Raw genomic sequence first — 13,545 nt, forward strand, 5'->3', positions numbered from 1 at the left:
GCAATATAAGTTAAGACTTAAGTTCCACATCTTTACTATCTCTTTGAAGTTTATACACCTCATTACAATTCTGCCATGAGAAAGAAAACCACTAAAGAGGATGTACTTGAAGAGACATCATCATTTGCAATAAATAGATTTTTTTCCCAAATTACTTGGCTTCCAAAGTTGAAAAGGAAAAAAACCTATAAAATTGAAAACCTTTGGAGACAATGAAGAAAGAAATATATCGAAGCGATCCTAAAAAAAAAAAAAAAAAAAAAAGGAGTCGTGGCTCAGCGGTTAATGAACCCAACTAGTATCGATGATGATGCAGGTTCGAACCCTGGCCTTGCTCAGTGGGTTGAGGATCTGGTGTTGCTGCGAGCTGTGGTGTAGGTCACAGATGAGGCTCGGATCTGGCATTGCTGTGGCTGTGGTGGAGGCCAGCGGCTACAGTTCCGATTCAACCCTTAGCCTGGGAACATCCATGTGCCGCAGGTGCAGCCCTAAAAAACAAAACAAAAACAAAAATGCGGCATTAGAAAATACACAAAACATGGTATCATTGATTTAAGGGACATAGGGATAAAGAAAAAGAAAAAAAAAAGATATCTGAAGACAGCCGAAATGTCACCTTTTCCAGATGCCAATCTTGTTCTCGGCTACCCATGAGAACTTCTCCGGCCCCAAGAGAAACATTCACTTCGCTCACTGAAAGTGACAGTGCTGACAAGACTTGTAAGAGCCCCCTTCATGTCCTTGTTCCTCAGAGAGTAAATAAACGGATTCAGCATTGGAGTGACCACAGTGTACATGACAGAGGCGAACGCCCTGGCTCTGGAATTGGGGGTCGTGGCAGAACTGAGGTACACCCCAAGACCCGTGCCGTAGAACATGCAAACCACTGAAAGATGAGACCCGCAGGTGGAAAATGCCTTATACCTCCCCCTGGCTGATGTAATTCTCAGTATGGAGGAGACAATCCGAGAATAGGAAACAGCAATGCCTGAGAGCGGGATAACGCCCATCAGCACAGTGGCAACGTACATCTCTATGACGTTGAGGAGCGCGTCAGAACAGGCCAGTTGGATCACCTGATTGATTTCACAGAAGTAATGAGGAATCTCCAAGTCAGTACAAAAGGACAGCCGCAACACCAGTAACCCACGGAGCAAGGAGTCTAGGAGACTCATTATCCAAGATGCCAGCAGCAGCAAGCCACAGAGCTGGGGCTTCATGATGGTTGCATAGCGCAGGGGGTGGCAGATGGCTACAAACCGGTCATAGGCCATCACAGAGAGAAGGAAAATGTCCATTTCTGCAAAGAGGATGAAAAAATACATCTGGCTGAGGCAGCCTTTGTAGGTGATGCTTTTGTCCTGGATGTGGAGGTTCAGCAGCATCTTTGGGACGGTGGTGGAGATGAAACAGATGTCTGAGAAAGACAGGCTGGACAGGAAGAAGTACATGGGCGTGTGGAGGTGGGAGGCAGCGATGGTGGTCAGAATGATGAGAAGGTTTCCCGCCAAAGTGATCAGGTACATGGAGAGGAAAAGCCAAAAGAGGAGAGGCTGCATTGCTGCCTCTTCTGACAGTCCAAGAAGAATAAAGTCTGAAAATTGGGTGTCATTTTCTTGTTCCATATAGCTGGTGTAACTGTCTTCAAAGAGACAGGAAGAAATACAAACAGACATTTTTCAACCAACTGAGCTACGCCTGATTATACTGTTCACATCGTATAAATAAATGTTAATATTACTGTTTACACAGAAATACACCCCTGCATTTTGTCAATGAATCAGGGTTAATTGAGCTGAAAAAATTCAGAGGATTAAAAACACAGCCAAAGGGGTTCCCATCGCAGCCTAGCGGAAATGAATCCGACTAGGAACCAGGAGGTGGTGGGTTCAATTCCTGGCCTCGCTCAGTGGGTTAAGGATCTGGCTGTGAGCTGTGGTGTAGGTCGCAGACGCGGCTCAGATCTGGCGTGGCTGTGGCTGTGGTGTAGGCCAGTGGCTACAGTTCCGATTAGACTTCCAGCCTGGGAACCTCCATATGCCAAGGATGCAGCTCTAAAAAGACAAAAAGAAGAAACAAACAAAAAATGCAGCCAAGGAGTATCTGCTGTGGCACAATGGGATCCGTGCTTTCTCTGGAGCCCTGGGACACAGGCTCGATCCACAGCCCAGCCCAAAGATTTAGGGATCCAGCGTTGGTCCAGCTGCGGTGTAGGTCACAACTGTGGCTCAGATCTGATCCTTGGCTCGGGAACTCCATCTGCTGCACGGCGGCCTAAAAAGAAAAAACAAAAATGCAGCTAATCTCTTTCTGTCACTGTCCCCACTCCAGTTTGCAATCTTGCCAGTCCCCGGTCATATTTATCCCACAAAGGCAGTGTTATTTCTACCATTTCTCTGAGATAGAATTATTTAGAGCTCTTTGCGCTTTCTTGTCACCCAGGGACCCACAGTATCATCTGGAAAACTTGTTGGAAATACAGAATTATATAAGGAAGTGTATATAAGGCTTATGGCTCATAAGAATGCAGCCATGGTGCTAATCAGCTTGTTTGTCAACTGATTTGATCCTCGTTGTGCTACGAATCAGACAAATTACCACATATTGGTTGCTTAAAGCAATACCAATGTATTAGACCAGAAGTTTGAAATTCGTTTCGCTGAGCTAAAGTCAAGGTGTTGGCATGGCTGGCTCCTTCTGGAGGTTCTAGTGGGGGAAATCTGTCTTTTCCAATTTCTGGAGGCTGTCTGGATTCTTTGGATGCTTTGTTCACATTACTCCAACCTCTTGTTTCCATCATCTCACGGCCTTCTGACTCCTTGATCTTCTGCCTCCTCTTTTTTTTTTTTTTTTTTTTTTTTTTAAGGGCCCCACTTGTGCCATATGGAGGTTCCCAGGCTAGGGGTTGAATCAGAGCTACAGCTGCCGGCCTATGCCACAGCCACAGCAACGCAGGATCTGACCCATGTCTGAGACCTACACCGTAGCTCACAGCAATGCCAGATCCTTAACCCACTGAGCAAGGCCAGGGACCTGGAACCTCCTGGTTCCTAGTCGGATTCATTTCCACTGCACCATAACGGGAACTTGTCTTTTGCCTCTTTTACAAGAAACCTATGATTAGATTGGGTCCACCCAGACAATCCAGAAAAATCTCCCCACCTCAGAATCCTTAACGTAATCACATCTGCAAAACACTTTTTGCCATATAAGTTACATTCAGAAGTTCTGAGTATGTGGACCTGAATATCTTTGGGGGACATTATTTCACCTGTCACAAGGTACGATACAGAAAGGAAAGAAAAGGCAGAGCGTATACACAGATGTGAAAAGATGCGACAGTGATATAAACAAAGTTACACACTATTATTGTATAATAAAGCATTTGCCTGGTTATTGCTATGGAACTTCTAAAACACAATTCCTCAAGTGACAGGAGTGCCCTTGTTATGCTAATGAGGTGACTCAAGGTGGGCCCCTGGATAGATTTAGAATGGGAACTGGTTATCAGAAAATCCATGTAATTAGAAGCCTGGGGCTTTGTGCCGTCACAGTCCCCAGGGAGGTGCAAGGGGCTGGAGGCTGGTTCAATTACAAGGCCAATGATTTAATCAAGCAGCCTATGTTATGAGATCCCAATGAAATCTCTGGACATCCGTGGTCAGAAAACCTTCCTGGTTGGTGAGCACATTGATATGTCGAGAGAGAGACACCCTGATTCCACAGGGGTAGGAACATGGAAGCTCTGTATTTGGAGCCTTTCAGACCTCATTCTATATGGCTCTTCGTTTGACTGTTTGTGAGTTGTAACATTTTTCTTAAAATGATAATCATTAGGAGAGTGTTTTGGGGAGTTCTATCGGTTGTTCCTTGGGAATTCCAGATTTTGTAGCCAGTTGGTCATAAGTGTGGGGTGGCCTAGGGACACCTTGAATTTGAGGCTTGTATGTGAAGTGAGTCTCACTGGGGATTGTGCCATTAACCCTGTGGAGCCTGACACTTAGTCTGGGTGGCTGGTGGCAGACTTAAATTGCCCACCCAGTTGAGGTTGAAACAGAATGACTACATATGCTTGATTATTTCATAGCAGTTCTCTGAGAAAGGGCTTATTATCATCTTTTTATACGATACGTGTGGTTGGCAGAATTCCAAGATGGGCTCCGTGACCTTCACCTACTATTCCCAGGGTTAAGTTACGTAAGATGACAACAAGGATTTTGTGAATATAATTAAAGTTACGATCAGCTGACCTTAAGGTAGAGAGACATCTGAGTGGGTGTGAACTAATCACACGAGCCCTTTAAAAGCAGTTACTTGTGGCTGGTAACACAAAAGGAGATCGGGAAGAGTCTATAGGTGAGAGAGGTTGGAAGCACCATTGCTGGCTTGAAGCTTATGGGGCCCAAGTGGAGAGGAATGTGGGTGGCTTCCAGCAACTAAGAGCAGCCTTCAGCTGACAAACTCTAAGGATGCTGGAACCACAGTCCTACAACTGCAAGTAACTAAATTCTGCCAACGACATGAGGGAACTTGGAAGATTCTTCCCTGGAGCCTCAAGAAGAGAATTCAGCCCATCCAACACCTTGATTTCAGCTTTGAGGGACCCTGAGCAGAGAACACAATCAATCCCACCAGAGGGCTAACCTACAGACCTGTGAGGCAAAGAGTCCCGTTTTAAGCTGCTAACTCGGTGATGATTCGTTGCACAGAAATAGGAGATGAGAACACTGTGGCTTGGTATCCTGAAGTCATGGTGATAAAGCCGTGCAGCTAAAGCCTTGACAGAGTGGCGAGGACAATTCAACACCTAATGGTTATCCAACGTTGTTGTCTCCTTTCTGCGTTAGCAGATAGAACATGAAAGTAGCCCCAGAAATCTCTGTTCACGATTGTCCCTACATTCTCTCATGGGAACCATAAAACTACAGCAAAGGAAGCAGAGAGAGAAAACAATGGCTTCTGGTCATAGTTGCTATGACTGCTGCTACTGGCTGAAAACCTCCCATGTACATATTATTCTGGGAAGGCTGAACAGTGGCACCACTTACAGGAAGAATCTCGAAGTGTAGATAGCAATGCAACTTCTCAGTCATTGCTCAGAGGTACTGATGGCTGAGAAGTTCCCTCTGCCTGTGTCAAGGCTGCCAGGAGCTTCAGAATCACTAGCAGTGGGGTTATGAAAAAGTCTTAAGGTTACTTAGAGCAACGTTTTTTTCCTTTGTTTGTTTTTGGGTTTGTTTTTTTTTTTTTTTTTTTTTTTTTTTTTGTCTTTTTTAGGCCACACCCATGGCATATGGAGGTTCCCAGGCTAAGGGTCGAATCACAGCTATAGCCGCTGGCCTACACCACAGCCAAAGTAATGCCAAATTCGAGCCATGTCTGTGACCTACACCACAGCTCATGGCAATGCTGGATCCTTAACCCATTGAGCAAAGCCAGGGATCAAACCCGCATCCTTATGGTTCCTAGTCAGATTCGTTAACCACTGAGCCATGACAGGAACTTTGCAACGTTTTTGTTTTATTTTGTTTTTATGGCTGTACCTGTGGCATATGGAAGTTCCCAGGCTAGGGATCAATCCCACAACTGTGCATCAACCTGAACTTCTGCAGTTAGGTTCTTAACCCACTGCACCACAGTGGAAACTCCAAGAGCAATGGTTTTCACCAGTGGACACATGGCAATGTCTAGAGACATTTTGGGTTGTCAATGCTGAAACAATCCAGGGATGCTGCTCAACATCTTACAATAAACACGACAGCCCCCCTACAACAAGAAAAAGTCATCCCCAAATGTGGAGAGTGTCACAGCAAGAAACCCTGATTTAAATAAAAATTTTCGATAATAAACCTGAGGTCCAGAAATTGGAAGTAACCTGCTAGGGTCTCATAACTTGTACGATTAACACTCCCCTTCTTCACCAAGTGGAAGACTAGAGCTTTGATGCTGCCCTGGCCCTCTTCCTTGCAGAAGGGGGACCAAGTCCGAAAGCGAGGAAAAGAAAGCCCTTAGGACAAAATCCATGCATTTGCGGTAGAGAGACTGCCTGAACATGCTCTGGGCACACTGAATTTGAAAATAAGAAGAGTGGTAAAGGACCCACGCCTGAGGACCTGCAGATGTCAAACAAACACCCCCCTACACACACACACACAAACCTAAAGTTACTTTAGCCAGTGTGCTCAGATGTCCAACATCGACCACTGAGAGTTGACCACAGAAGCCATATCAACATCCCTGGGTTTGAATTCCAGTTTCCCCACCATGAACAAATATTCAGGAAACGTGGCTTAGTCTCATGAATATTACCACTCAGATGTTTCAATTATTTCCCCACTGCTTATGTCCCATCTCCAGGGTCTCTCATCGTCTCTATCTGGAATCACAAGAGACTAGCATGTCTCCAGCACAATCACTGCATTGGCCCCAGAGAGATCTTTCTACAAGGCAAACCAACTCATATAGTTTCCTTTCAGGAGACACTGGACTGGCGTTTTACTAAATTCAGAAACACCTGGGAGCTCCTGTCGGGGCTCAATGGTTAACGAATCCGACTAGGAACCATGAGGTTGTGGGTTCGACCCCTGGCCTCACTCAGTGGGTTCAGGATCTGGCATTGCCGTGAGCTGTGTGAAGGTCACACACATATCTCAGATCCCGAGTTGCTGTGGCTGTGGCATAGGCCGGTGGCTACAGCTCCGGTTAGACCCCTAGCCTGGGAACCTCCATATGCCACGGGTGCGGCCCTAGAAAAGACAAAATAAAAATAAAAAGAAAGAAAGGAAGAAACACCCTAATTGTATAGCGAATGCAGAGCTCTTGGTGATCTCTGTCCTACCAAGTCCGTTTCATCTTTTACTGCTTGTCATTTCCCCCACATTGCTCTCCAGGCATTTAGGATGACTTTTGATATAGGTATGCAAAACACTTTTTAAAAATTGTGATAAAACTCATATAACATAAAACTCACCTTCGTGACCATTTGAAAGCATACAATTTCGTGCATTTAGTGCATTCATAATGTTGTATGAGCATCACCACTATTTAGTTCCAGAAATTTTTCATCACCCCCAAAAAAACCTCGTACCTATTAAGCATCATTCACCATTTGCCTTTCCTCTAATCCCTGGCAACGACTAATCCACCGTCTCGCTCTATATATTTGCCTATTCTGGATATTTCATATAAGTAAAACCACACAACATGTAGGCTTTTGTGCTGGCTTCTTTCACTTATTACTGCTCCACATTTTTACACCCCATTTCCTTCTGCCTGGAGGGCTCCTACCTTGAAAACTCCAACTCCTCCTTCAAGACTCATTTCAACATTTTTCTCAGTTTGGAATTTTTTTTTTAGGGCCACACCCACGGCATATGGAGGTTCCCATGCTAGGGGCTGAATCAGAGCTACAGCTGCCAGCCTACATCACAGCCACAACAACGCAGGATCCAAGCAGTGTCTTTGACTTACACCTCAGGACACCACAATGCTGGATCTTTAACCCACTGAGCGGGGCCAGGGATTGAACCTGCAACCTCACGGTTACTAGTCAGATTTGTCCACTGCACCACAATGGGAACTCTGGAAATTTTATTTTATCCTTTATCCCCCTAGACAGAGCTGGACTTTTTTTGTTTTTTTTTGTTTGTTTGTTTGGTCACACTCTTGGCATGTGGAAGTTCCTGGTCCAGGGATCAAACCCAGATCCTCAACCCACTGTGCCACAAGGGAACTTCCAAGCTGGATGTTTTTATTGTACACTGTCTGCTTTGTTTTGCCTATCATAAGGTATTGCATTTTTTTGGTCTTTATCCCCACTTTGATGGAAGGAGTACTACCTTATCCCTTCCTTTATCCCACAACCCAGTGAAATCCTCAATTTAGATTATCCCTGATAATTATTTCCTGAAATGAAAGAGTTTCAACAGAAATTGCTGAGAGTGGGAAAGAAGAGAAACAGAGAAACAAAAGGAAAGTTTAAAGAGGGGGTGAAAGATAAACAGGAGAAAAGGGGGGGGGCAGTCCATGCTACCGAACTGAAAGCCAAAGCAGATAAACCATATTGAGAAACAATAGGCCCGTTGATGCTAAAGCCATCTCCAAGTCCAGGGTCTTAAAATTGGAAGAACTTGGTTTTGTTGAATTTTTACGTCTTTATCTGTTAGGAACCTTGGGAGTTAATATTCCAAGGGGATCCTTCCTCCATATCTCATTTTTTCTGCACTTACACACTTACAAGGATGTTCTGGCTTCCCAAGACGATATCACCGAAGAGTCGACTTTGTCTCTTCTGACTCTTCTTCTTTTTTTTTTGGTCTTTTTAGGGCTGCACCTACAGCACACAGAAGTTCCCAGGCTAGGGGTCAAATCGGAGCTGTAGCCGCTGGCCTACGCCACAGCCACAGCCACTCGGGATCTGAGCCACACCACAGCTCAGGGCAATGAGGGATCCTTAACCCACTGAGCAAGGCCAGGGATCGAACCTCTGTCCTCATGGAAGAAAGTCAGATTCGTTCCTGCAGAGCCACGATGGGAACTCCAACTTCGAGTGTTCTTATTCTGTTACTCCTGTGAACAATTGTTAAAGATGAGAGCTCTGCCCCCAAGAAAGACAGGAAGAGAGAACCACTCTGGGATTTACAGTTGTGTTTCCTTTGTTACTGATTAAAGCAAATTGCCAAGACGTATAAAAAAAGAAGGCCATTACAACATCTGAAGTTTCCAAGATGGAATTCTCATTGTGCCTCATTAAATAAATTGTTCCATTGTTTCTCTGTTCTCTGAGGACTGTAATTTTCTAGAAGCCAAGGAGCTAAAAAAAAGTTTTGGCACTTATGCCTCTTGGGAATAGCAATGGATCCCAATGTATGTCTCCTAACCAATGTCAGAATTATTCCCTTAGATGTGGTCTGTAGGGAACAGGGTATAAGGATGGTCCCTTTATATTTCAGTGTAGTTAACTCATTATAGATCTGAAGCAAAAGTTTGGGCAAAGTCTACCGAGTTCCTTAGGCTTCAACTAAAATATCTGAAAATGATAAATGTAAAAATCACAAATTGTTCACTGCGTCTCTGTTATTTCTACATATTAGTTATCTGGACCTTTGCTGCTCCTTCAACTAAAAGATTTTTAAAACTATTGATCTTCTTGCTTTTTCTAACATAAATTTAATAAAAACGGAAATTCTATTTTTTATTTTATTTTATTTTTTTGGCTTTATTTATTTACTTATTTATTTTTAGGGCTGCACCCATGGCATATGGAAGTTCCCAGGCTAGGAGTCGAGTCGGAGCTGCAGCCTATGCCACAGCCACAGCAACATGGTATGAGTCACATCTGAGACCTAAACCACAGCTCATGGCAATGCTGGATCCTTAATCCATTGAGCAAGGCCAGGGATCAAACCTGTATCCTCATGGATGCTAGTCAGATTTGTTTCTGCTGAGCCACGATGGGAACTCCCTGGAAATTCTAAAATATAGAGTCTAACACACAATTGAAACAGAGTCTAATGTACATTTTCCAATGTCATTCATTCCACACAAATCAAAATATTCCACCAAATAGAAATGGGTGTTTAAATACTTGCCAAGTTTTTGACATTTATTTTATTTCTAAGTTTTCTTTATGACAATATCATGTTGCTTGATTTTATGTATTTCTTAGAATAAGTAAATATAGCTTGCTCAGTTTTCAAGGTTAAGATATTTCCTTGATCACATTCTTATAAATGATCATTCATTCCATGATTTTTTTTTTTTTTTTTGTCTTTCCAGGGCCGCACTCGCGGCATATGGAGGTTCCCAGGTTAGGGGTCTAATTGGAGCTGTAGCTGCCGGCCTACACCACAGCCACAGCAATGCGGGATCTGAGCTGCATCTGCAATCTACACCACAGCTCATGGCAACGCCAGATCCTTAACCCACTGAGCAAGGCCAGGGATCGAACCCACAACCTCATGGTTCCTAGTTGGATTTGTTAACCACCGCACAACAATGGGAACTCCTGTTCCATCATTTTTATGCTGTTGAAGTGAGAATGCTGTTAAATCTTTTTTGTCATATTTTTATTCATCTATCTTCATAAAATGCTTAAAGGTTGAGTAGAGAGGGTGTTATTTCTGTCTATAATAATTTTATTCCAGGTCCCAGCTTACTCTTCTCCACAAACTTTAGAATCATCTACACTTGCTGCACGAAAAATACCATGGAATTTATTGGCTACTCCATTAAAGTTAAAATTTAATTTGGAAAGACTTGTTATTATGTTCAGAACTCCATTTCAAAAACAAGACTTTGCCTTTAGATATTTCTACCTCTTTTGCGTAAGCTTCCTGTAGATGTGGCGATTCTGCTAATTTCCTGATAACAGTAAGTTAATGTATTTTAGCTTTAATTCTATTAAGGTATTTTCTCCCATTATACCTCTGATATTGCTATTATATTAGGAAAGCTTCTGATTGTTCTGTGTTGATGAAGTATCATGTTAGTTTCCAGGATTTTTTTTTCTCAATTTTATTTCCAAAATTTGACTTTATCCTAATAATATTAACTCAGAAAACCTATTTCAATTTTAGGTCTTATTGTACTGGTTTAATGTTTCAGAACCCTGTGAGCATTTATGGCAAGAGCTGGGAATTCTTCATGGCAAATCAAAGACGGCAGAGTATAAAGACCCTGATCTCATTTCCTCCTGTGGGTGCATTCACATTTCAACCATTTCCAAAGCAACTATCCATGCGAGCAACTTGAAGACTAGCAAAAAAGCTCTTCTACAGCTAAAGATATAAAGAAGGAACCACAGCGAGTCAGGTAGAAAGGATGAGATGCAGTGGAGTCAAGACCCATACCCTGGCTAGGCAGCCCCCGAACGGGACGATAATTACAATTGCAGAGGTTGTCCCCAAAGAGTGGGGGATCCAAGCCCCACATCTATCTCTCCCCAGCCCAGGGGTCCTACACCAGGAAGATAAGTCCCAGAACATCTGACTTGGAAAGCCAGTGGGGCATACTTTGGGGAAGGGCAGAGGGTTGTGGGAAACAGAAACTCCACTCTAAAAGGGCACACACAAAATCTCACATGTTCAGAGGCCCAGGGCAGAAGAAGTAATTTGAAAGAAGTCTAGGTCATATCCACTTGCTGATCGTGGAGAGCCTCCTAGAGAGGCAGAAGGCCATTCAAACTCATCCTGGGGACATAAATGCTGGCAGCAGCCATTTCTCAAAGCTCTTCCCAACCTAAGAACCCTGGTGCTGGTAAGTGCCATTTTGAAATCCTTCCTCTGGTTTATTAGTTCTAGGATCTTGTCTCTCCATCCACCAGTCTTGAGATGACCCAGGCCAGGCAGTTAGCTGGGTGGTGACACAGCCTCACTCATCAGCAGGCCAGCTGCTATAAGACCGCCCCCTGAGCCCAGCCACCCCAAGGCCCAGCTCTACCCACCAGAGAGCTCAGGACAAACCCAGTCCACCAAAGGGTGGGCACCAGCTCTGGGATCTCCTGAGTCCTGGACCCTCCCACCACCAACTCCAAGACCCCCAAAACCCTGGGACTTGGCTCCACCCACTAGTGGGTTGGCATTAACTCTAGGACCCGGCCTCACCCACTAGTGGGTAGGCACTAGTTCTAGGAAACCTGGGTCCCAGCCCCACCCACCAGCAGGCTGACACCAGCCCTGGAACCAGTGTGGCTCTGCAGCCAACATGCCAAGACCTGGCTACCCATTAGTAAGCCAGGATTGGGACTCCCCTGAATGTGCAGGCAGCTGAGGCATAACACAGCCCACCTACCAATGGCAACCTCAGCACAAGGCACTCTGGCAACCAAATGGACCATGGACCTGACACACCCACAGCATGCCCAGCGTAGACATCCCAACACAACGGAAGGACCCATGCAGCCCATATAGAAGGCATCCCTAAAGCATATAGCTCTAGAGACCTGAGGGGAGTGTGCTGCTGAGCCCCATAAGATGTTTCCTGCATAAAGCCACTTCTCCAAGATCAAGAAACATAACTAACCTACCAAATACATTGAAATAAAAACAACAAATTAGGTACAATGAGGCAACAGAGAAATGTGCTCGAAATGAATAAACAAGACTAAACCCTAGAAAAACAAAGTGAAGTGGAGACAGGCAATCTACTCGATAAAGAATTTAAGGTAATGATCATAAACATGCTCAAAGAACTTGCTACATGGATGAACAGTGAGAAGTTAGAAGTTTTTAACAAAGAGAAAGTATAAGGAAGAATGAAACAGAGTTGAAGAATAACTGAAATTTTAAAAATACACTAGAAGGAATCAACAGTAGATTAGACAATACAGAACAACAGATCAGCAAACTGGAAGACAGAGTAGTGGAAATCAATGAAGCCAACTAGAAAAAAAAAGGAAAAGAAAATAATGAGGACAGTTCAAGAGCCCTTTGAAACAACAGTAAATGTACTAACATTCACATTATAGAGGTCCCAGAAGGAAAAGAGGAGGGGAGCAGAGGACATATTTGAAGACATAACAGTGGTAAACTTCATAAACCTGGGAAAGAAAACAGACATCCAGGTCCAGAAAGAACAGAGTCCCAAACAGGATCACCCCAAAGAGGGCCACACCAAGACTATTGTACTTAGAATGGCAAAAATTACATATAAAAAGGAAGTATTAGGAGTTCCCGTCATGGCGCAGTGGTTAACGAATCCGACTAGGAACCATGAGGTTGCAGGTTCAATCCCTGCCCTTGCTCAGTGGGTTAACGATCTGGCGTTGCCGTGAGCTGTGGTGTAGATCACAGATGCAGCTTGGATCCTGCGTTGCTGTGGCTCTGGCGTAGGCTGGCAGCTACAGCTCCAATTCGACTCCTAGCCTGGAAACCTCCATATGCCGTGGGAGCGGCCCAAGAAATGGCAAAAAGACAAAAAAAAAAAAAAAAAAAAAAAAAAAAAGAACTATTAAAAGCAGCAAAGGCAAAGCAACAAATTACATACAAGGAAACTCCCATAAGGCTATCAGCTGACTTTTTGGCAGAAACTGTGCAGGCCAGAAAGGAGTGACATGATATATTTAAAGTAATGAAAAGAGAAAGGCCTCCAACCAAGAAGGCTTTCATTGAGATTTGAAGGCAAGATACAAATTTTACAGACAGGCAAAATCTCTAAGAGTTTAGCACCATGAACTTATCTTTATAAGAACTGTTAAAGGGACTTCCCTGAGCAGAAGAAAGAGAAAAGGCCACAACTACAAATATGAAAAGTATGAAAGGAAACAATCTCATTGGTAAAGGCAAAAATACAGTAAAGGTAGTTGATCAACCACTTATAAAGCAGGTAGGAAGGTTGAAAGACAAAAACAGTAAAATTATCTATATCCACAATGAGTAGTTAAGAGATACACAAAACAAAAGGAAGTAAAATATGTCACAAACAGTAAGTGGGGGTGGGAAGACTAAAAATGTAACATCCTATGGAGTTCCCGTCATGGCGCAATGGTTAACGAATCCAACTAAGAACCATGAGGTTGCGGGTTCAATCCCTGCCCTTGCTCAGTGC

At 43.8% G+C, this 13,545-nt stretch overlaps 1 protein-coding gene across 8 annotated transcripts in view; it reads right to left on the reverse strand.

Moving 5' to 3' along the window:
- Positions 1 to 13,545, reverse strand: part of LOC106509673 (olfactory receptor 7A17-like) — a 62,034-nt gene that overhangs the window by 36,346 nt on the left and 12,143 nt on the right. For 3 of the 8 annotated variants that reach the window (XM_021086368.1, XM_021086367.1, XM_021086370.1), the window contains exon 3: positions 418 to 1,642. The exons of 3 other annotated variants lie outside the window; for them this stretch is intronic. In XM_021086368.1, coding sequence (XP_020942027.1) covers positions 645 to 1,625 — 981 coding nt within the window. In that variant the 5' untranslated portion in view covers positions 1,626 to 1,642 and the 3' untranslated portion in view covers positions 418 to 644. Of the gene's footprint in view, positions 1 to 417; positions 1,643 to 8,236; positions 8,569 to 13,545 lie in introns of those variants that run through there. 2 more of the 8 variants (XR_002342347.1, XR_002342350.1) reach the window with 2 other exon arrangements.

This window comes from Sus scrofa, chromosome 3 (genome assembly GCF_000003025.6).
Source record: "Sus scrofa isolate TJ Tabasco breed Duroc chromosome 3, Sscrofa11.1, whole genome shotgun sequence".
Lineage (NCBI taxonomy): Eukaryota > Metazoa > Chordata > Mammalia > Artiodactyla > Suidae > Sus > Sus scrofa.